At 43.3% G+C, this 21,175-nt stretch overlaps 1 protein-coding gene across 2 annotated transcripts; it reads left to right on the forward strand.

The window, feature by feature from the left end:
• Positions 1 to 278: 278 nt before the first annotated feature.
• Positions 279 to 16,472, forward strand: LOC121548305 (E3 ubiquitin-protein ligase RNF166). 2 transcript variants are annotated; one of them, XM_041859734.2, is made up of 6 exons: positions 279 to 847; positions 11,726 to 11,882; positions 12,114 to 12,226; positions 13,724 to 13,838; positions 14,276 to 14,383; positions 14,816 to 16,472. In XM_041859734.2, the coding sequence occupies exons 1-6, from the start codon at positions 678 to 680 to the stop codon at positions 14,879 to 14,881; spliced, it is 729 nt and encodes a 242-aa protein (XP_041715668.2). In that variant the 5' UTR covers positions 279 to 677; the 3' UTR covers positions 14,882 to 16,472. The 2 variants fall into 2 exon arrangements, with proteins under 2 accessions (XP_041715668.2, XP_045081168.1); XM_045225233.1 differs by having other exon boundaries at positions 285 to 847; positions 14,716 to 16,472.
• The last annotated feature ends 4,703 nt before the right edge of the window (positions 16,473 to 21,175 follow it).

Raw genomic sequence — 21,175 nt, forward strand, 5'->3', positions numbered from 1 at the left:
GCATTTTGATGACGTAGCGAGATTCTGTCCACACTCATGTGAAGAGCGTTTTGTAGTTGGAACACTGTTATTTTTGTGGATGTATAACATATCACATTAATCAATATTGCAACACATAGTTAAAAGAGAAAATTAGAACTCTAATAGCGTAAACATTTTACAACAAAATGAAGCAATGTATTCTGGGGAGTGTAGTTTGAAGAAGCTGTAAACTGAGTTGGTGAAATCGCGAACTAGACTTCAATGCCCAGAAACGTAATATTTTTGTTGTAGCTGTACTGCTTGTTCGTGAGAGTCGCCCTGAACTAGCAGTTGCGCAAAATCCCTGATCTTTTAATAATCTGGATATATTTTGGTCAGTTGTTTGTAAATAAAGATTATTTGAAGATCGAATAATCTGTTCAGCGCCCTGCTGAGGTCGACTCTTGTCAACCAGCACTGTCTTGTAATGTTTACTTATTTCGTGCTTCGGCGTGTCCTCTCGAGCGCTTGTGTAGCGGACTGATGTTAGCTAAATTATTTTACACAAACAATACATAGGCGTGGTAGCTTTACTTATACGCATTATTCACACGAAGGATGTCCATCGTGCACAATCGATGTAAATACTCGATGTGAATACTCCCAGGTAGTTACAGCCATAGTCGAGAACGAAGTGCGAGCAGAGATCCGCGTTCATGATGGCGATGTTTCGCAGCTTTGTGTCGGCAACTCATCAGCTCAGGCAGCATCAACAGAACGGGGCAGCGGCGGCTGCCTCTGGCGAGAGCCTCGAGAGCCAGTTCTCGTGCCCAATTTGCCTGGAGGTGTATCATAAACCTGTCACCATTGCAAGCTGTGCCCACACGTAAGTTGACGGATTTGTGATATCTTGCTTCTCAGACAAATGTCTCTCACTTACAAAACAACAACAACGTGCTATTGTGTATGTAGCATATATTCTCACATAATATTTGTATTAGATGTTGTCACTTATCAGTCTGCAGATAGAGCTGTCAAGCTAATTTTTGCTCTCACTTAAAGTAACGGTTTTGCAATAAAATGCTTATGATTCACAGCAAAAATGGCACATCTATGATAGATAAAACTGCATTGATACTGGGATAGGGATAATGTTTCCTTTTTTCAAGGGATGCCAACTTGCCAAAGGGAATGCAAGGGAGCTCAGACAGTAGAACGAAGCGGGCTTGGTGGTAGTTCAGTGCTTCCCGGAACGCAATATCGACGTGAAATACTAGCTAGGATCATTATAGCGGATTTGATGAGAAATGTTGGACAACAGCTTTTTTCATAATAAAGACGTAATAGCTACAGACAGGGGAATGCGTGGCTAACTCAACACAAATTAGATTAGCCTGGGCAGCCGATAGTGGGCGCTATCTATCGGCTGCCTAGGTTAAAATGTTTTTGATTCTCATGGTGCTCATTGCATTGTTTGATCTATCATGTTTCTGTAGCGTTTTAGCACTCAGTCAGAGAAAAGCCGAATTATTCATGGAGTTTGTTTTCCCACCACTGCATTCCACCATAAGCTAGCCACAATGTCATTGACTAGGCCTCGGGCACGTGGGTAATGTAACCCCAGTGTGGCACATGAGAGTTGCCTTTGATCTGTGAGGTGCTGCCTCTGGAACATTGAGCAGAGCTTCTGCCTGCACCATTCTCTCACTGTGATTACTTCACATTTCACATGTACAAGGAAGCTCGCTGAATAGTGGTTGTAAAAGTTAGGTTGTGAACATGGCATGAATATGCCTCAATAAGACTCATTTTTACAATCTTTAGCCACACTTGTTTTTTTTAAGTACACCACAAGGTTGATTATTGGAAACCATGGGGTTCGAAAGCTCTCTAGTTTTATAAGCCATTTGGAATGAGTTTAAAAAAGCAATTTGGAGGAGCCACATCATCACCAGTTATTGACCAATTATGCCTTGTTCCCCTAAACTGAACATTAGTGAACATCATTGTAGGGCTGTAGACTAAGGAACACCACCTGTGTTTGTTTTTCTGCCTCTTTTTGAGGGCAACTTGATGTCCATTCTTCTGCTGTCAACACTGAAGATTACTGGCATTTTGAAAACACCTCCCTTTCATTCTCCTTTTTGACACCTTCTGTGTGTCTGCAGGAATGAATGTGTATGGTTGACTTGAAGCCGACTGCATTGTCACTCGCCAAACAAACTGTTCCTCCTGCCCTTTTAGGATGACATTTTTCTATGAGTGTGACAATGGGAGCTTTAATATGGCTGCTCATTTAAAGACGGGGCTCTGTCTGACTCACATCTTTTTTTTGGCTGTGATGTAACGTGGGTCTGGTGGGTTGATTGAATAGTCTGCTCCAGATGTTTGCTGTGTGGCTGTCTGTTGGCCTGTCCCACCAGCAGTACTGAGTTTGCTGATGACATTCGGTGAGGTACACTGTCAGAGCAGCTCTTCTCTCTTTCATTTGCCTGCTGCTTTCAGGGACATACAGCTTTTCTGTGGCTCGCTTCTATCTGACAAGCATGTAGGCTAGTCCGATCTGTGTGAGATTGGCTCTGTGGATGTCAACATCTCACATCACACACCATTGCTGAGGTTAACACTTGCACAACCCATCCTCTTCCTCATCAGGAGTTAAAGCGTCCAAGCAGTTATCAAGACCCATGAAAGTCTGTAGAAAACATGACATTGTGTAATATATGCTAATACGGTACATTATTATATTTTGTGTTTAACGTTAATTCAACTAGGAGTGGTTATGTCGTTGACTCAGATATTACCAATGTCTCTCTTAAGTACAACACATTTTTCTCTGCTCTTTATCCATACAGCATAAGGACAGTGAGAGGGCATATACATGTTATTTGAGGACATATGCATACAGTCAGTCTAAATATAGAAATTAATGTATTTTCTATTAAACCTCAGTGGTTCTGGTTGAACCCAGAACTAAAAGTCCTGTCTGTGCTATTATCCTGACAATAACACTTGAAGCATGAAATGTACATGGATGTAATCCAGCAGGAGAAAAAAGAGCTGAGGGATGATGGAATGTCACACTGTTGTCATGATGGCACTATCAGTACCACACACACAGAGCTGAGTGGAAAAGTACACATGCACGCACATGTCCTGGTGCTGCTCATTGTCATGGTGATGCTAAAGGCCTACTCACAGCAGTGGAGGCTGCTGAGGGGAGGGCGACTCATAATAATGGCTGCAATGGAGTCAATGGAATGGTGTCAACCACATGGGAACCAGGTGTTTGATACCATTCAATTTGACTCAACTCCAGCCATTATTATGAGCCGTCCTCCCCTCAGCAGCCTCCACTGACTCACAGGCATGTATCCATGTGGACAACTAATTTGCTTGATCTTGGTATGAGATTACTTTTTCAAGTGTGTGTATTACCTTGCCCTGGACAAAAACAGAGAGACTCCGGTCTATTCAGCATTATAGACAATATTATGATTAAGATAGGAACCGAATATCAGTTTGTAAATTCCAAATCCCTCCCCCAAAAGGACCCCTCCACAATCCCAATGTTATCTCGCTCAAATTCTCCAGAGCATGCACTTTAGTCTTCATCGCAAACCCAATCTGTTAAAAACTCTGAGGCCAGAACTAATCCTTATCCCACTCAGTGGTGAAGTCTCCATCTGGCTGTTTCAACCCCTTACCCCACTCTTCTCTTGAACATAGACAAAAGATTCAATGGATAAATGGTTGAGTCTCATACAGTGTGCATAAGCATAACCCAGTCCAATAACACACCTGCTCACCTTTACCTAAGCTTCATCCCTCGCCTACTCTCTTTTTCTGTGTCTCTCTCCCTCCATCCCTCGCTTCCTCACGTGGCGTTGTTAGTGGGCTGAACCCAAGGCAGTCTTGGAAGCCTGACTCCTGACCCATCCCCCACCTCCCTCCTTGTCTTGGGTAATTTGATGAAGTTTGCCCATTGAGAGAGGGAGTGAGACAGAGGGAGGAAAGGAGCAAAGCAGGAGCTTTTATTCCTTCAAGGTTGTTCTGCATTCTCATGTTCTCACACTCAGCTATGCAGTGTGCCGGCATACCTTTCAGTGTCTCTCCACTGCTCTAGCTGAGCTGCTGCTGGGGAGATTGAACACAGGTCTCACATGAGAGCCTCTTACTGCTCCCTCAGGCCATGGAGGAGACCACTCACTCTAGTGACTCACTACATTCTACCTCCAACACTACTGTATGCATGCATTGCTTCCGCATGCAGTCTCTCTCGCACACAACCACAGACACACAGACTTGCTTCCTGTGGCGTTGGCATGGAGCCCACTGTCACACAGTGGATTTGAAGTCTGTTTCCTCTGGCCAATATGGCTTTCCAATCAGCTCCCCACTGCCCCATTCTGCTAAATGGGTCTGTGGGAAAGGACAATATACTGTGTAACTACTGTAGCTACAACAACAAAACAGTAGACTACTAAAGACTGTTGCTAAGCACCATTGGCATTGCAACCTGGCAGAAAACTGATCATGCAGTTTGTGTGGTCTGTGATGTTGCATCAGGATACCTTTAGCTGAACCTTCCTATGTGGGTGGTAGCCTGAAAGGCTGACTTAAGTGTCTTAAATGTAGTAGTTTCAGTACAATGCTCAGAACTGAGGGGTTTGTTTTGCCTCTCTCTCATGCAGACAGTAATTTGCAGAAGCAGTCCTTAAATGTCCTCAGATCTATTTGGTTATTTTACAAAGAGCAGGTGGCTATTTTTAAGCCATTACTGAGTACTGAGACTGTTGTTCTTGGCTTCCTCTCTATGAAAAATGTATTTGTTTCACAACCTAGCCTACTGCTGGATTTTCATTCCTAGTGCTCACACTATGATGTACATTGCACTACACAGTCTGCTAGGCTATACTGTAAGATCCAAGGAAGCGATTCTCTTGCACATTGAAGGGGACGACCACAAACCTGTTGTCGTGAAACAAAATAACTTGCAGAGGCAGTAAAAAGCATGTGTGAGGAGCTCAGCTGCAGTAGGTCTTAGCCTTAGTCTCGCTCTGACAATGCAAGAGATTATACAGGCTAGCTCTATGGATTCCCTCATTTAGACATATTTTGATTTGGTAAAATCCCAGGGTTCTTCTATTCAAGAGATGTTACCCCAGGGTTTTTAATCGACGCCGCTGACAGATTGGAAACTTGGTACGGTTCAGTATGGCTACCTAGCAGATGCTGTGTTCGTACAGAACTGGTTGGAAATGAAAACCTTCTTTTATAGGATTCATTGTCATGCGTGGTGCGGCTAGAAGCCATCTAGCCGTCTGCTTCTGGTTTTCTGTGACGTCGAGCCTTTAATTCTGTCCTGTGACGTTACAGTGACAAACCCATCTGACAGCGTGCGATAAGAGCCTTATTTCAGCTGAGAACAAAGCTTCTGAAAGTCATATGTAAAGATGTTCTGGCGTGTCAAACTTGCTGAATGTGTGAAATACCCTCGCAAACTCAGACCCTCTCTGCTCTGTTAAATTTGGCTGTATCCTATTCCTATACTGTGTGTTTGTTCACGGGGGAAACAACCATGAGATCCTACTGCTTCTCTATGCGCTGCAGTGCCTACTGTACTGTAGTTCTGAGAATAGATTGAACTGAGCAGAGGTGCAGATGGTGAGGAGCCAACCCTGGGGCTTCTGTGTTCTAGTAGCACCTGGCTTCATTTGCTCTCATTAGCCTACCTCTGCTCTCCTGAAGTGGCAGTAGATATCTCTCTGAGAGCTTCATCTCCCTTCTCTGCACAGGAAATATGGTCAGCTCTCTCCATTTCTTCAGGGAGGGAGGTGGAGAGGGTAGATAAAATATACACAGTTATAGAGCTTCTCTCCTTATAGCACCATACATCATCATATATACCATATGCATCAGCAAGTCTTCCCCGTATCCTTGGGTCAGGTGTGTGCTGCGTTGTGACGGCAGGCGATGCCATTGTCTCTATCTATAATGGGGAGATAGGCCTATCTATGTGTAAAAATAGTGTTCTTTGGTGACTCTCTTTTACTCCTGGAGAAATAGGCAGTTTCTCGCCTGCTCCTTTAAGACCTTCCTTAGGTAGCCTATATTGGGCTCCCGAGTGGCGCAGTGGTCTAAGGCACTGCATCTCAGTGCTTGAGGCGTCACTACAGACCCCCTGGTTCGATTCCAGGCTGTATCACAACCGGCCGTGATTGGGAGCTGATCAAACGGCTCCCCAAACGGTCTGTTTTGGAGCTGCAAAAATGTTTGAGTCCCTTCCTCCCACCCATCTGTTTTATTGATCTATAAATAGGTGTTTGGGATAGTTTTCTGGAGTGTCTGGAACGTAAATAGGTATGAGGACAGACTGCAAACTTTATTTTGATCTAACCTGATAGACACCACACTTTGCAAAATAGACACAGGCACGCAATTCGAACAACTCCTCACGGAGCAACTGACTCCGACATGAGGGTCAGAAAGCAATGTGCTCCAGTGACATTTATGCTAGCCGAGCCTCACACACTAACATTTTATGTTTTTGGGATCCTAGTGTCAGCATTGTAGCAATAATTTGGCCAACATCCGGCTTTCATGATGCTATTGGTTTATTAAGGTAGTAGAAAAGGACGGCAGATGACTTGTACTGCTCTGGTACTAAGATGGGCAGCAATTACACTACCAGTCAAAATTTTTATATTTTCTACTTTGTAGAATAATAGTGAAGAAATCAAAACTATGAAATAACACATATGGAATCATGTAGTAACCATGTAGTTCAAATAGCCACCCTTTGCCTTGATGACAGCTTTGCACACGCTTGGCATTCTCTCAACCAGCTTCACCTGGAATGCTTTTCCAATAGTCTTGAAGGCATTCCCACATATGCTTAGCACTTGTTGGCTGCTTTTCCTTCACTCTGCGGTCCGACTCATCCCAAACCATCTCAATTTGGTTGAAGTTGGGGGATTGTAGAGGCCAGGTCATCTGATGCAGCACTCCATCACTCCTTACACAGCCTGGAGGTGTGTTGGGTCATTGTCCTGTTGAAAAACAAATGATAGTCCCACTAAGCCCAAACTAGATGGGATGGTGTATCGCTGCAGAATGCTGTGGTAGCCATGCTGGTTAAGTGTGCCTTGTATTATAAATAAATCACAGACAGTGTCACCAGCAAAGCACCCCCACACCATAACACCTTCTCCTCCATGCTTTACGGTGGGAACTACGGATGTACACATGCGGAGGTCATCCGTTCACCCACACCGCGTCTCACAAAGACACGGCGGTTGAAACCAAAAATCTCAAATTTGGACTCCAGACCAAAGGACACATTTCCACCGGTCTAATGTCCATTGCTGGTGTTTCTTGGCCCAAGCAGGTCTCTTTATATTATTGGTGTCCTTTAGTAGTGGTTTCTTTGCAGCAATTCGACCATGAATGCCTGATTCACACAGTCCCCTCTGAACAGTTGATGTTGAGATGTGTCTGTGACTGGAACTCTGTGAAGTATTTATTTGGGCTGCAATTTCTGAGGCTGGTAACTCGAATGAACTTATCCTCTGCAGCAGAGGTAACTCTGGGTCTTCCATTCCTGTGGCGGTCCTCATGAGAGCCAGTTTCATCAAACTTTCAAAGTTCTTGAAATGTTCCGTATTGACTGATCTTCATGTCTTAAAGTAATGATGGACTGTCGTTTCTCTTTGCTTATTTGAGCTGTTCTTGCCATAATATGGACTTGGTCTCTTACCAAATAGGGCTGTCTTCTGTATACCCCCCCTACCTTGTCACAACACAACTGATTGGCTCAAACGCATTAAGAAGGAAAGGAATTCCACAAATTAACTTTTAAGAAGGCACACCTGTTAATTAAAATGCATTCTAGGTAACTACCTCATGAAGCTGGTTGAGAGAATGCCAAGAGTGTGCAAAGCTGTCACCAAGTCAAAGGGTGGCTATTTGAAGAATCTCAAATATAAAATATATTTTGATTTGTTTAACACTTTTTTGGTTACTACATGATTCCATATGTGTTATTTCATAGTTTTAATGTCTTCACTATTATTCTACAATGTAGAAAATAGTAAAAATAAAGAAAAACCCTTGAATGAGTAGGCTAGCTGAGTATACCTTTGATTATGAGGCAATGATATCCCCAGATAATATTATTACCAGCCTCTACACTCATGTATAATTTCTCAAAGCAATTTATTTCCAAGTATTGTGGGCTCTCTTGAGAATAGGTCTAGGTCTACGCACTAGGCCTAATTATTAGCATCTTTTCATCTTAATGTCGGCACATAGGCTGTGCTTCATCCAGATCTCCGCTCAACAGTGTTGTTGGGTGGATGGAAACAAACAGATCTGGTACTTAAGTGGATATTTGACCATGTTTTGACTAGATTGGCTGTGTTTTGGGGTTTCCTATGTGACTGGGAAGTGACTCCAGAGGAGGTCACATGGGTCATGTAGCTAGTTGAATATGGATGGAGTGAAGTGAGAGGTGTTTAGCTATTAAAACTAAGCCCATGCTAATGTGATAACTAAGGTGCTGAAACAGTGCCCACTGTGTTGTTAAGAGTTTATTAGCCACTTGATTAGCCTGCCTGAGGGCGGACTGCATGGTTTCTTCCACAAGTGGTGAGTTCTGGCAGAGAGGTGGAGATGGCCACCAGCTGAAAGAGAAGAACAGTGGTAGACCCACACAGTTAGAACCAAGACTGGTTGTGGCTATGCAGGGAGATTTGAATTCTGAAGTGCAACATGGCTCTTTGCATATCGGACCACTCAGCTCTTTGCTTTAATAATATTCTGCTACTCTCTTTATCTCTGTTCTCTTCTCTCCTCTCTTCGCTCTCTCTGAATGAAGGGACGTTTTCATGCTCAATTGAGCTCTGTGTGGGCAGTATTGTATCTGTGTCTGTGCAGGCCTCTGTGGACATAATGTTAATGGAAACATTTACCCTCCCTATCACTGTGTGGAGACCCACCTCCAGGTAAGCAGAGTACAAGATTGGGCTGTGCTGTGGATGCTGTTAGGATGAGCTGATGGAGTCCGTCCCTCCCCAATAGCCTCCTCTCCTCCTTCACCATCATGCCTCTTTCTCTGCTTGGCTGGCTGCTCTTCTGCTCTCTAGCATGTAGCTGGTTTGATGGGGTTGTTTTCGGGCATCGAGGGGATGATTATTCTTATGTTCTCTCTTTCCACACCTGGCTTTTCTCTCTAGTTGGACTTTTTTGAAGGGACCAATTTGCTGAACAGGATTTGTTGTTTTTAATGGGGAAAAGAGTTGCCGAAAGTGCTTTCAAAGCAACAAATGAAGTAGCAGGTGTGTGGCTCTGGGGTGCTAGTAGCCTGTCTTAAGATTACACGCTGAAATCGGTCAAGTTCAAAGGGAACCATTTTTGTCCTCTGCCCTTCCCTGATCTCTGCAGCCCTGAGCCTGAGGAAACTAAGTATTTCCCTACCCTACCCGCTCTCATTCAGGCCGACAGGGCCATAAAGCATCCGGCAGCGCTGTCAAAATCTGCAGTGATTCAGTACTCTGGCAGTATAAACTCCTGGCTCATTTGTCAGGGGAGGTTTCATGGCCAGCCCAAGACCAGCTCTCTGGGCCCTCTGTTTGCTGACAGTGGTCCCCCTGGCAGTGCTGACTGCTGACTCATGTCATCATGGGAGGTGACTGCCCATTGCTCAGCCTGTGTGCATGCCACCACAGGGTCATTTCTCGGCCCCAGCGCTGCAAGCGGTGCCCACGTTGCTCAGAGCCGCCAGAGGAGATGATGATGGGTGAATGCTGGGTCTGTCTGACTGTGAGTGATGCTGCCCCAGCAAATATACACACCACCACTCTACTGGCACTGTGGTGTGTGTCGAATGAGACTGACTGGAGTTCACTGTGTGGGAAAACCTTGAAGAGATTCATAGAATGTTATTAAAGCATAGAGATTACACATTTCTCTGGGACACTTGCGCCCGAATGATCACTCTGATTCACTTTGTATTTAGACTTTATGTACAGTTGAAGTCGGAAGTTTACATACACCTTAGCCAAATACATTTAAACTCAGCTTTTCACAATTACTGACGTTTAATCCTAGTAAAAATTCCCTGTCTTAGGTCAGTTAGGATCACAACTTTATTTTAAGAATGTGAAATGTCAGAATAATAGTAGAGAGAGTGATTTATTTAAGCTTTTATTTCTTTCATCAAATTCCCAGTGGGTCAGAAGTTTACATGCACTCAATTAGTAGTTGGTAGCATTGCCTTTAAATTGTTTAACTTGGGTCAAACGTTTCGGGTGGCCTTCCACAAGCTTCCCACAATAAGTTGGGTGAATTTTGGCCCATTCCTCCTGACAGAGCTGGTGTAACTGAGTCAGGTTTGTAGGCCTCCTAGCTCGCACACACTTTTTCAGTTCTGCCCTCAAATGTTCTATAGGATTGAGGTCAGGGCTTTGTGATGGCCACTCCAATACCTTGACTTTGTTGTCCTTAAGCCATTTTGCCACAACTTTGGAAGTATGCTTGGGGTCATTGTCCATTTGGAAGACCCATTTGCGACCAAGCTTTAACTTCCTGACTGATGTCTTGAGATGTTGCTTCAATATATCCACATCATTTTCCTTCAGCACGGGGGTGGCAGCATCATGCTGTGGGGGTGCTTTGCTGCAGGAGGAACTGGTGCACTTCACAAAATAGATATAATCATGAGGTGCTTCACGGTTGGGATGGTGTTCTTCGGCTTGCAAGCGACCCCCTTTTTCCTCCAAACATAACGATGGTCATTATGGCCAAACAGTTCTATTTTTGTTTCATCAGACCAGAGGACATTTCTCCAAAAAGTACGATCTTTGTCCCATGTGCAGTTGCAAACCGTAGTCTGGCTTTTTTATGGCGGTTTTGGAGCAGTGGCTTCTTCCGTGCTGAGCGGCCTTTCAGGTTATGTTGATATAGGACTCGTTTTACTGTGAATATAGATACTTTCGCAGCTGTTTCCTCCAGCATCTTCACAAGGTCCTTTGCTGTTGTTCTGGGATTGATTTGCACTTTTTGCACCAAAGTACGTTCATCTCTAGGAGACAGAACGCGTCTCCTTCCTGAGCGGTATGATGGCTGCGTGGTCCCATGGTGTTTATAGTTGCGTACTACTGTTTGTACAGATGAACGTGGTACCTTCAGGCGTTTGGAAATTGCTCCCAAGGATGAACCAGACTTGTGGAGGTCTACAATTAATTTTCTGAGGTCTTGGCTGATTTCTTTTGATTTTCCCATGATGTCAAGCAAAGAGGCACTGAGTTTGAAGGTAGGCCTTGAAATACATCCACAGGTACACCTCCAATTGACTCAAATGATGTCAATTAGCCTATCAGAAGCTTCTAAAGCCATGACATCATTTCCTGGAATTTTCCAAGCTGTTTAAAGGCACAGTCAACTTAGTGTATGTAAACTTCCTACTGGAATTGTGATACAGTGCATTATAAGTGAAATAATCTGTCTGTAAACAATTGTTTGAAAAATTACTTGTGTCATGCACAAAGTAGATGTCCTAACCAAACTATAGTTTGTTAACAAGAAATTTGTGGAGTGGTTGAAAAACTAGTTTTAATGACTCCAACCTAAGTGTATGTATACTTCCGACTTCAACTGTATCAATCGACACATGTCCCGATTGTCAGTCAGTTTCTCTGAGTATAGGCTAGATTATTTGGTTACAGTGCAACGACTGACTGCCTCTGTCTCTGTGTGTGTGCAGGTTCTGTGGGGAGTGTCTGCAGCCCTGTCTCCAGGTGACTTCTCCCCTCTGCCCTCTGTGCCGCATGCCTTTTGACCCAAAGAAGGTGGACAAGTCCTCCAGTGTGGAGAAACAGCTGTCCAATTACAAGGCCCCCTGTCGGGGCTGCAGTAAGAAGGTGAACTACACTACTGTGGCTTCCCAGTCTCAAGCCAACACACATACTGTACAGACGCACACTTGATGATACACAATACCACACACACTCACAAAACATCTCCCTGCCAATTTATTCACTTAATAACATGTCTCTCTCTCTCTCTCTTCCTCTACGTCTCTCTGTCTCTATCTCTCTCTTGTTCCTCTCTCTCTCTCTCTCTCTCCTCCTCTCTCCACTGGTGGGCTCCAGGTGTCTCTGGTCAAAATGAGGTCACACATCTCCTCTTGCGCAAAGGTCCAGGAACAGATGGCCAACTGCCCAAAGTTTGTGCCTGTGGTCCCCACTTCACAGCCCATTCCCAGGTAAGCTCTCTGAGGGGCTCTCAGTCGCTCCTGGACATCAGGGTCCATTTGGACAGACTGAAGAGATTTGAGTCAATATTTCTGTCCTAGCATTGATCTGCAGAACCACACTCCCAATACATTTTATCCCAACAGTATGAATGCGTGTCTTTTATGAGTAATGCTCTCCTGTGGTGTTCCTGGCTCTCTGGGATGTTGTGAATACCTTTGATGTAAAGGGACTCAGGAGATGTGATTTTCTGCTGACACATGAACACCCGTAAGAACACACAGACACAAACACCCCCAGACACAAATGCCTACTTACAAATACCAGTACCGGTATAGGCATCCTTTGATTTTCACAGAGCAGCAGGATATCAATGCCCATCTACACTCTTCCAAGTGTGTGTCTGTGTGTTTGTAAGCAGATGTACTCTGTCTTTGATGATGTACAGAGAGGGAGGTAGGTGGGGATAATTAGCTCTTCAAAGAGGAATTGGTTCATTCCCTCCCTTTCAGTGTTTCTGTTTTTACATCAAGTCACGTCTAACTCTGTCTAGAGGGTATGTCTGTCTGTCCTTCTGTCTAGAGGGTATGTCTGTCTGTCCTTCTGTCTAGAGGGTATGTCTATCGGGAGGGTCTTTCTGTCTGGAGGGTCTGTGAACAACTCAGCCAGAGGAGGTCCCACTCCCAACATGTGCTAGAAGCACTGAGTTACTAGTCTGAGGAAGAGTACTGTGTTCAGGCTCTGTGACGTCCATAGTAACCATCTGGAACTCACGGGTGAACACAGAATAGCTTATCTTGTGTCTTCTCTCGGTTTTCAAGGTTGTTGTTTTTACCACATTCCAAAACATGATTTAATTGGGCGATGTTGCCAGTACCACAAAGGCAGAGTCTCATCTAGTGCTGGTGTTGTCTACTTGTCAGAAAGTCATTATTCTGACTAAACTGTCACTTTCTTAGCCCAAGGCTGAAATGATGTTTGTTTGGTATAGTTTTCTCTGAGGACATTGTTGTTCTATGAAGTCTACAATACAGTGTGCACCTTTATCGGCTATTCAAATGGACATGTCTGTCAAATAGACATTTCCCATTAGCTAGTAGACTGTCCTACCTGAGAGACCTGTCAACCCTAAGTCTGATGGGACTCTAATGGGCTGCTCCTGGTTAGCTGTGGAGGGTAGTGTGTGAATAGGCCATGTTGTCTTGCTGTAGTGCTGATGGAGCACTGAGTTAATAAACACATTGTTAAGGTGTGTGGCTCGGCTAGCGTAAATGTCACTGCAGCACATTGCTTTCTGACCCTCATGTCCACACAGACCAGCTGTCCTTCTAGGTGTGCTGCTGGACATGATTGGCATCCTGCTAGTGTCTGAAAACTGGGCCTCAGACTTTGGAGCTATACTCACACACAAGAACACACCATCAGTGTGTGTCTGGCAAAGTATGTGTGTGCATACCCATGTTTCCTTCATGGCTCCTACTAAACGTGTGTTTTCTCCCTGCCTGCAGCAATATTCCAAACCGTTCCACCTTTTCATGCCCGTTCTGTGGAGCCCGCAATCTGGACCAACAGGAGCTGGTCAAACATTGTATGGAGAACCACCGCAACGATCCCAACAAAGTGGTCAGTCTGTTATGTTATACCCTGAACTATGTACACTGTCCTAGTCTGAAGATGGACACTGTCCTAGTCTGAAGATGGACACTGTCCTAGTCTGAAGATGGACACTGTCCTAGTCTGAAGATGGACACTGTCCTAGTCTGAAGATGGACACTGTCCTAGTCTGAACATGGACACTGTCCTAGTCTGAACATGGACACTGTCCTAGTCTGAACATGGACACTGTCCTAGTCTGAACATGGACACTGTCCTAGTATGAACATGGACACTGTCCTAGTCTGAATTTCCTCAAGCATTTATGTGCTGATATGAAGTGTTACGCAACGTTGATGTCATTCTTCATGAGAGTGCATCCTAAACCAACAGAGATTCTACTGCATTCTGGTTTGGTGTACTGGTGAGGTAATTACAGGGTTGTTGATTGGTTGGTGTGCCTCCAGGTGTGTCCTGTATGTTCAGCCATGCCCTGGGGGGACCCCAGCTACAAGAGCTCCAACTTCCTCCAGCACCTCCTCCACCGGCACAAGTTCTCCTACGACACGTTTGTGGTGAGGATAAGGGTTGGGGTCTGGGCTCTGTGTCGTCTGTTCTTTAGATAGGACTAGAGCAGTTCTGTTGTCAATAATGTGACCGTAATATCCTAGTACTGTCAATGTAATATCCTAGTACTGTCACTGTAATATCCTAGTACTGTCACTGTAATATCCTAGTACTGTCACTGTAATATCCTAGTACTGTCACTGTAATATCCTAGTACTGTCACTGTAATATCCCAGTACTGTAACATGAATGCACTGCATATCTCAAAGCAGTCTGCTTTATTTATTTGGTGTCTGGCATTATTTGCTCAGTGGTTGACTGTGTGACTTTGTGTTTGCAGGACTACAGCATTGACGAGGAGTCATCACTGCAGGCAGCCATGGCCCTGTCCTGTCAAATCAAATGTTAAAGTGAGTGACTGTGTGACTCTGTGTTTGCAGGACTACAGTATTGATGAAGAGGCGGCACTACAGGCAGCCCTGGCTCTCTCCATGGCAGAGAACTGAGTCCCCTTGGTCCTCTGAGTCCCCCACTCTGCTGTCTGGGGATGCACTTCCATCCTGACACCCCACTAGCTCTCTTTCTTTCTCTGGATCCACCCCATATCCCGCCCCCTCCACAGCCACCTCACAGGGAGAGTTTGGAAGGACCTTGGCCCTGGCCTAGACTCCCACTCTGGGAGAGCTCCAGAGGGATTATCTCCTAACCCTGTCCCCGATCCTCTACCTGGCCCTTCATCCACTCTGCTCACCTGCTTAACTCGTCAAGGCCCATTACCATTACATCATATCCTCTCAGCCAGCAGCAGCCCCTTCACTTCCTGTATACTGGGGAGAAAGGGAGCTTGGCCTCCAATAAATGTTGCAATTCAAAACCACTGCAATGCAAAACAATGAGTACAGCATGGAAATGTTTGTTATTCGGCAGAAAGTATGAAGGTTCCCAAAAATAAGGATTTAAGGTATTTTCTTTGACTCTTTATTTTTCACTGTTCAAATGAAATGTTTTCAAACTCCAGGAAAAAGCCATCACATGACACACGTTCTGGTAAAAGTACCACAGATTAGTTCTGTTAAAGTTTATTCTCAAGTGAATCATTTGATGGCTTTTTGAATAAGAGGGACTACAGTTGAATGGCTTGACCCCATTGTCAGTGTGATAAGCTTACAGATGGGTGACAGTCTAGACATAACCAGTTAAACAGAGAGGGAGGACATTCTCACATCCCCATCACGACAACAACACACACTAACATTTGCAAATCAAAACAAACTATCAAACTATCCCCTTTTGTATTCAGAGTTCTTGTGAATACTTGCACTTGTCACATTTTTCTACATAATTGAACTATAGATTGTTCTTACTTCATAGTTAAGAAACAGAATTATAGTACTGCATTTAGTCTTCACTCTGCTGTTGCTCTGCTGATATTTTTATGAAGCACCAGACAAGATGAAATCTATTTTTGGAAAATGTTTCAGTTTCAAATGCTGTACTAATAATAAGAAACGTGTTTATTGGGGATGTGTTTGTTGTTTTACCACCTTTTTCAAAGTAGCCATTGGTACTGTACTGCTGGCATCAAACAGTTGTTAGCAGGATCTTAGGGCCTATGTGTAATACACTGTCTCAAACACAAGAGGGCAGCCCAGTCTCGAAATAGACTGGGCACAAGTCAAAAGTCATTCAAAGCCCAGTGTTCTTCAGTCAGTGTTACTCCAAGTCATCATGTTTAGACCCATGCACAGTATTGTGAAAAAGGCCCATGTGTTGCCTAAATGTATGAGCTGTTTGGTTTAGTGCCCACTATGAGAAGTGTTAGGGAAATTGACATTGTAAAGTGCAAGAAGTGAAATATGACGTGAGTACTGTTGGATAAGTCTATCCTTGTGGTTGAATTGGTTGTTGCGCTGTAAAAGTCCAGTTTTATGTTCATTATTTTATTGAACACCAATGTTGGTCTGATAGTAAAATGCAAATGTAAAAGTGTACATTGCAACACTGTACAGAATCAGTACAATGTTCCTAGGCCATTTACAGTGCCTTGCAAAAGTAATCATCCCCTTGGCATTTTTCCAATTTTGTTGCATTATAACCTGTAATATAAATTGCTTTTTATTTGGATTTCATGTAATGGACATACACAAAATAGTCAAAATTGGTTAAGTGAAATGAAAAAAATAACTTGTTTCAAAAAATGCTAAAAAATAAAAAACGGAAAAGTGGTGTGTATTCACCCCCTTTCCTATGAAGCCCCTAAGTAAGATATGGTGCAACCAATTACCTGCAGAAGTCACATAATTAGTTAAATAAAGTCCACCTGTGTGCAATCTAAGTGTCACATGATCTGTCACATGATTTCAGTATATATACACCTGTTCTGAAAGGCCACAGTCTGCAATACCACCAAGGAAGCGGCACCATGAAGACCAAGGAGCTCTCCAAACAGGTCAGGGACAAAGTTGTGGAGAAGTACAGATCAGGGTTGGGTTATAAAAAAATATCAGAAACTTTGAACATCCCACAGAGCACCATTAAATCCATCATTAAAAAATTGAAAGAATATGGCACCACAACAAACCTGCCAAGAGAGGGCCGCCCACCAAAACTCATCGACCAGGCAAGGAGGGCATTAACCAGATAGGCAAGAAAAAGACTAAATATGACCCTGAAGGAGCTGCAAAGCTCCACTGCTGAGATTAGAGTATCTATCCATAGGACCACTTTAACCTGTACACTCCACAGAGCTGGGCTTTATGGAAGAGTGGCCAGAAAAAAGCCATTGCTTAAAAAAAGGCAACAAAATAGGAAAAATGTCAAGGGGGGTGAATACTTTCGCAAGCCACTGTACCTTCCACGATCCACACTGCTCCTATCTCAGTGGGGTCTCCCAAAAACCCATTGGTCAGAGCTGTGAAAATCTGTTTGAATATACCATACACATTCCAGGTCTGTTGCAATCATTATGTTCCAATGGTTTGTTAAAGACATCCACTTTCTGATAGCACACTAATTATTCAAGTTGGATTTAAACAGAACTGTGCAGAACAGCTGCATATTCAATAATATGAGATCAATTTATTTAAAGGCACTTTGCTTCAAAGGGATAAAATGATCATGTCCAATAACAAGCCATGTTTGAGTAGTAGTGTACCCGTTGAGCTAGCATTGATATATGGAGATTTAAGATAATGTTTTGGTTCATCCTGATGAAGGATGTCTTATAGGGAAATAGTGAGATTGTTCTTATATAGTGACCAATGGAGGAAGATATTATGGATTGTGATTAGTTGTTACTAGACTGACTAGTAAAAGTATAATGGTCTGTCCATTTATGTGTTTTTCCTTGTTTCCGAGGAGAATTGTACATACGGTAGAGAATGCAACATTTAGGTTTAGGTCCCTGTGGTAACTAAGATTGAGAATGTATTCGTTTTTTCGTAAGTTATATCTTTTCCACAGAGGAATGCGTTGAAATATTGCACTTTAATTAAAAAATATATTTTGAAGAAGGGTAGGAATTTTGTTCAATTGTTTTTATTTTTGTAACGTTAATTCATTCCAATGTGTACATTTCATGATGGATGATAATGTAAGTTGTGGCTGTTTTTGTGTAAGAGCAGACGGAAGGTTAAGTATTATCTCAGTCATAACATGGTGATGTTTTGGAGCACTGGGATGGTACAAAATGTACAGCCAATTTATCTGTTGTGTCGTTAATATTTTATACATGGGTATAGATTGCAAAACCAACTGAGAAAACCATCCCAGATACACAAAAGTGTGGCAAACAAAAATGGACTCTCGGCTTAGTCAAAGTGTTCTTGGAGATAATGCATCCTTATTTGATAGACATTGACATGTTATATTTTCTGTGTTTAATTGTATTGTACTGGTTGATGGCACGGTATGACAGGGGTGGCCATTAGAGAAAAACTGTCGTCACCATGAGAAGTCCTGAGGGGCATTGTCACGCATCTTTAATTAAATAATTTTTACTACCTTATAATGATGCTATTTTATAAATGTTTGTAAGGTAAATGTTTAGATCAGCGTTCATGTGCACAGCTGTAGCCTAACATGTAGATTTTGTATGGAGTATACCTGAAATGTATACTTTTCACTCTTTGTGTATTGTTGCATCCATGCATAATGCAACTGTACTGTGCATCATCATCCCAGATGTCCTGCTTGTGTTCAAAACCAGCCCAATCTCCGTAAAATAAACTCAATGTTGCAGGTCACACACTGATAACATCCACCAAAACACCAAAAACAGGGACAGTAAAAAGGAAACTATATTGTATGAACTTTGTTGGGTCTTACTGAGACTGTCTGTTCTGAACTTGGTAAGGCTGACAGGAAACAGACTGCCATATAGACTGGTATCACAGCAATCAGCGAAGGCTGGCTGTCCTTAGACAGAGCCTGAGTCTCTGACTGTGTCCCCAGGACTCGGCTGTCCTTGGGAGTGTCATGTAATGTTCTATGTCACTCAGTCTACAGTGAGAACTCTGCTAGACTCAGGCTGATGTTGTCCTCCCCAGGGGGACTGAGCTACACTCACTTGAACCAGGAAGTTTATTTCAGGGCCACTGTGACCTAGAGACCCACCCTTGGGCTTTGGCCCTACTGTCAGGGCCTGTGTGTGTGTTAAATGGGATTTATGCATTCTTTAAAAATAGTAATAATACCAGTAATAACAATGGTTGATTATGATGCTAACAATGTGGATATTCAAGTTACAACACTGTTTGAAGTTTAATAAGATATTGTAGCAGATTTTTTCCCAATAAAAACACTGACCCATCCCACTCTCTCTTTTTCCTTCCTGACATGTTGTCACTAGATTATTTTTATTTGATACCCCCACTACTACCTTCACCTTGAATGGGTAACATATTTACTGCGTTGTGATCTTTGAACTGAAATTAGAGACTAACTTTAATCAGGAGTATGGTCAGGAGAAGATCCCTGTCTTCTGCTGGTATGTAACAAGTAGCGTACACAGGGAGGTGTGGGACATTGCGTACAACACATAATTACTGGCAGTGAATAGAGGCCTGACAATCTCCTTTAGTGGGGGCCTTTTTCAACAGGAGAATGGGGGGACCCAGAGCTCACTGTGGACCCAAGAGGCCTGTAAACAACCACTGGTTGCCAGGGAGATGCCTCTCTTTGGAGATGCTCTAAATGGAAAGAGACAGGGGCCTTCTGTGACAACACTGCAGCACCGGGGTGACGGAAGACAGGCGACAAGCATGCAGAGCCTCCAAACCGGTGTGGTGCCTGGAGGCAGGAGCAGCACCTGAAGCAAAACTGCTCTCACACTCAGACCTTTACTCTGTGGTGGGGCCTGGACTGGTGTCAGAACTGGAAACGCTTCACCCAACAATAATTTCTATGTTGTTTGGGATTATCCCCCTGGCCCTATTAATAATGATAATGTCATTGTCTACCTTTCTACATGGGACAGAAGCTGGGTGCCAGGTGAATGGATATGGCATTGTCCAGCTGTTAAGTTTAGGCATTCGTGTTCTGAGCAAGTGTGGAGGTGTTGCTATAGTCTGGGATAGTCTATAAGAGGACATAAGGGTCCTACACAGTAGTTACTCAAGTTGAAGTGGTCCAATTAACCACAGTCTAAACAGAGCAGAGGGCAGCCCCTGTGACCTGGGCCACACTGGAGGATGCTTTTGATTGAGCTATGGATTGGTGGTGTATGTTGTGTTATGTTAATACAAATGAGGCTTGGTTATAAAGACCGTTCAAACTCCACACACACACTATTCAGACTGGTTGAAAACATTCTCCTCATTAGCCGTCGTCATCTCTAAGATCCTCTGTTTGTGTTTCACCTCTATGCAGGTTTTAATGATGACTGGTGTCATAGTGTGAAAACAGTCAAGAAAAAACATTTCACTCACCCCAAGAGAAAGAAATGACAAGTGACACTACAATGACCTTTCTTATAATGAAGAAAGAAGGATTTTGTGTTTTTGCATAATCAACCTATCTAATTATTTAATATCAAAATAATATGTTATCAAAATACAGAGTTTATCATCTTGCCGTTTGTCATTAAATATGGGATTATTAATCTTGAGTGCATCAGTCGACGTGATCTTCCACCCTTGTAGTCCAGCACTCTCCTGTCCCCAAAACACCTGGCCCTTGAACCCCCTTCCCTCCCTATCCACCCCCATACTGGGTCCTGGGAACCAGGCATGGGTCAGCCACTGATGAGGTGCAGGCCTGAAAGTGTGTTACTGAATGGCGCACACATACAGGCAAAGAGATCAAATGGAGGGGATAGTGAGGGATCATGCAGAAATACCCTTCTGTCTGTTGAGCTTTCATATGAAACAATGTCGTTGAACAAAGCTGCATTTGATTATCATCAAAAGTGCACACACATAATCTTTACCTATTATACTATATTTCAGATCATGTTCATTTATCATTTTCAGGTACAATTATTTTTGTTGTTGTTGATAAAAACAATGTTTTGTAAGTACAATAGAATTAGCATGGCAAGCCATATAATTTTGGAACCTAAGGACCTTTACTGTTGGCTGGTCATTAATCAAATGTTGACAATTATATAGGTGTTTCACAGTTACTATTGCTATGCACTCTGAAGATGGACTCCTTTGAATAATGGGACAACTTGAACTTTGGTTTTTTTAAATTTATTTATTTCACCTTTATTTAACCAGGTAAGCCAGTTGAGAACAAGTTCTCATTTACAACTGCGACCTGGCCAAGATAAATCAAAGCAGTGCGGTAAAAACAACAAC

The sequence above is a fragment of the Coregonus clupeaformis genome, chromosome 15 (genome assembly GCF_020615455.1).
Source record: "Coregonus clupeaformis isolate EN_2021a chromosome 15, ASM2061545v1, whole genome shotgun sequence".
Lineage (NCBI taxonomy): Eukaryota > Metazoa > Chordata > Actinopteri > Salmoniformes > Salmonidae > Coregonus > Coregonus clupeaformis.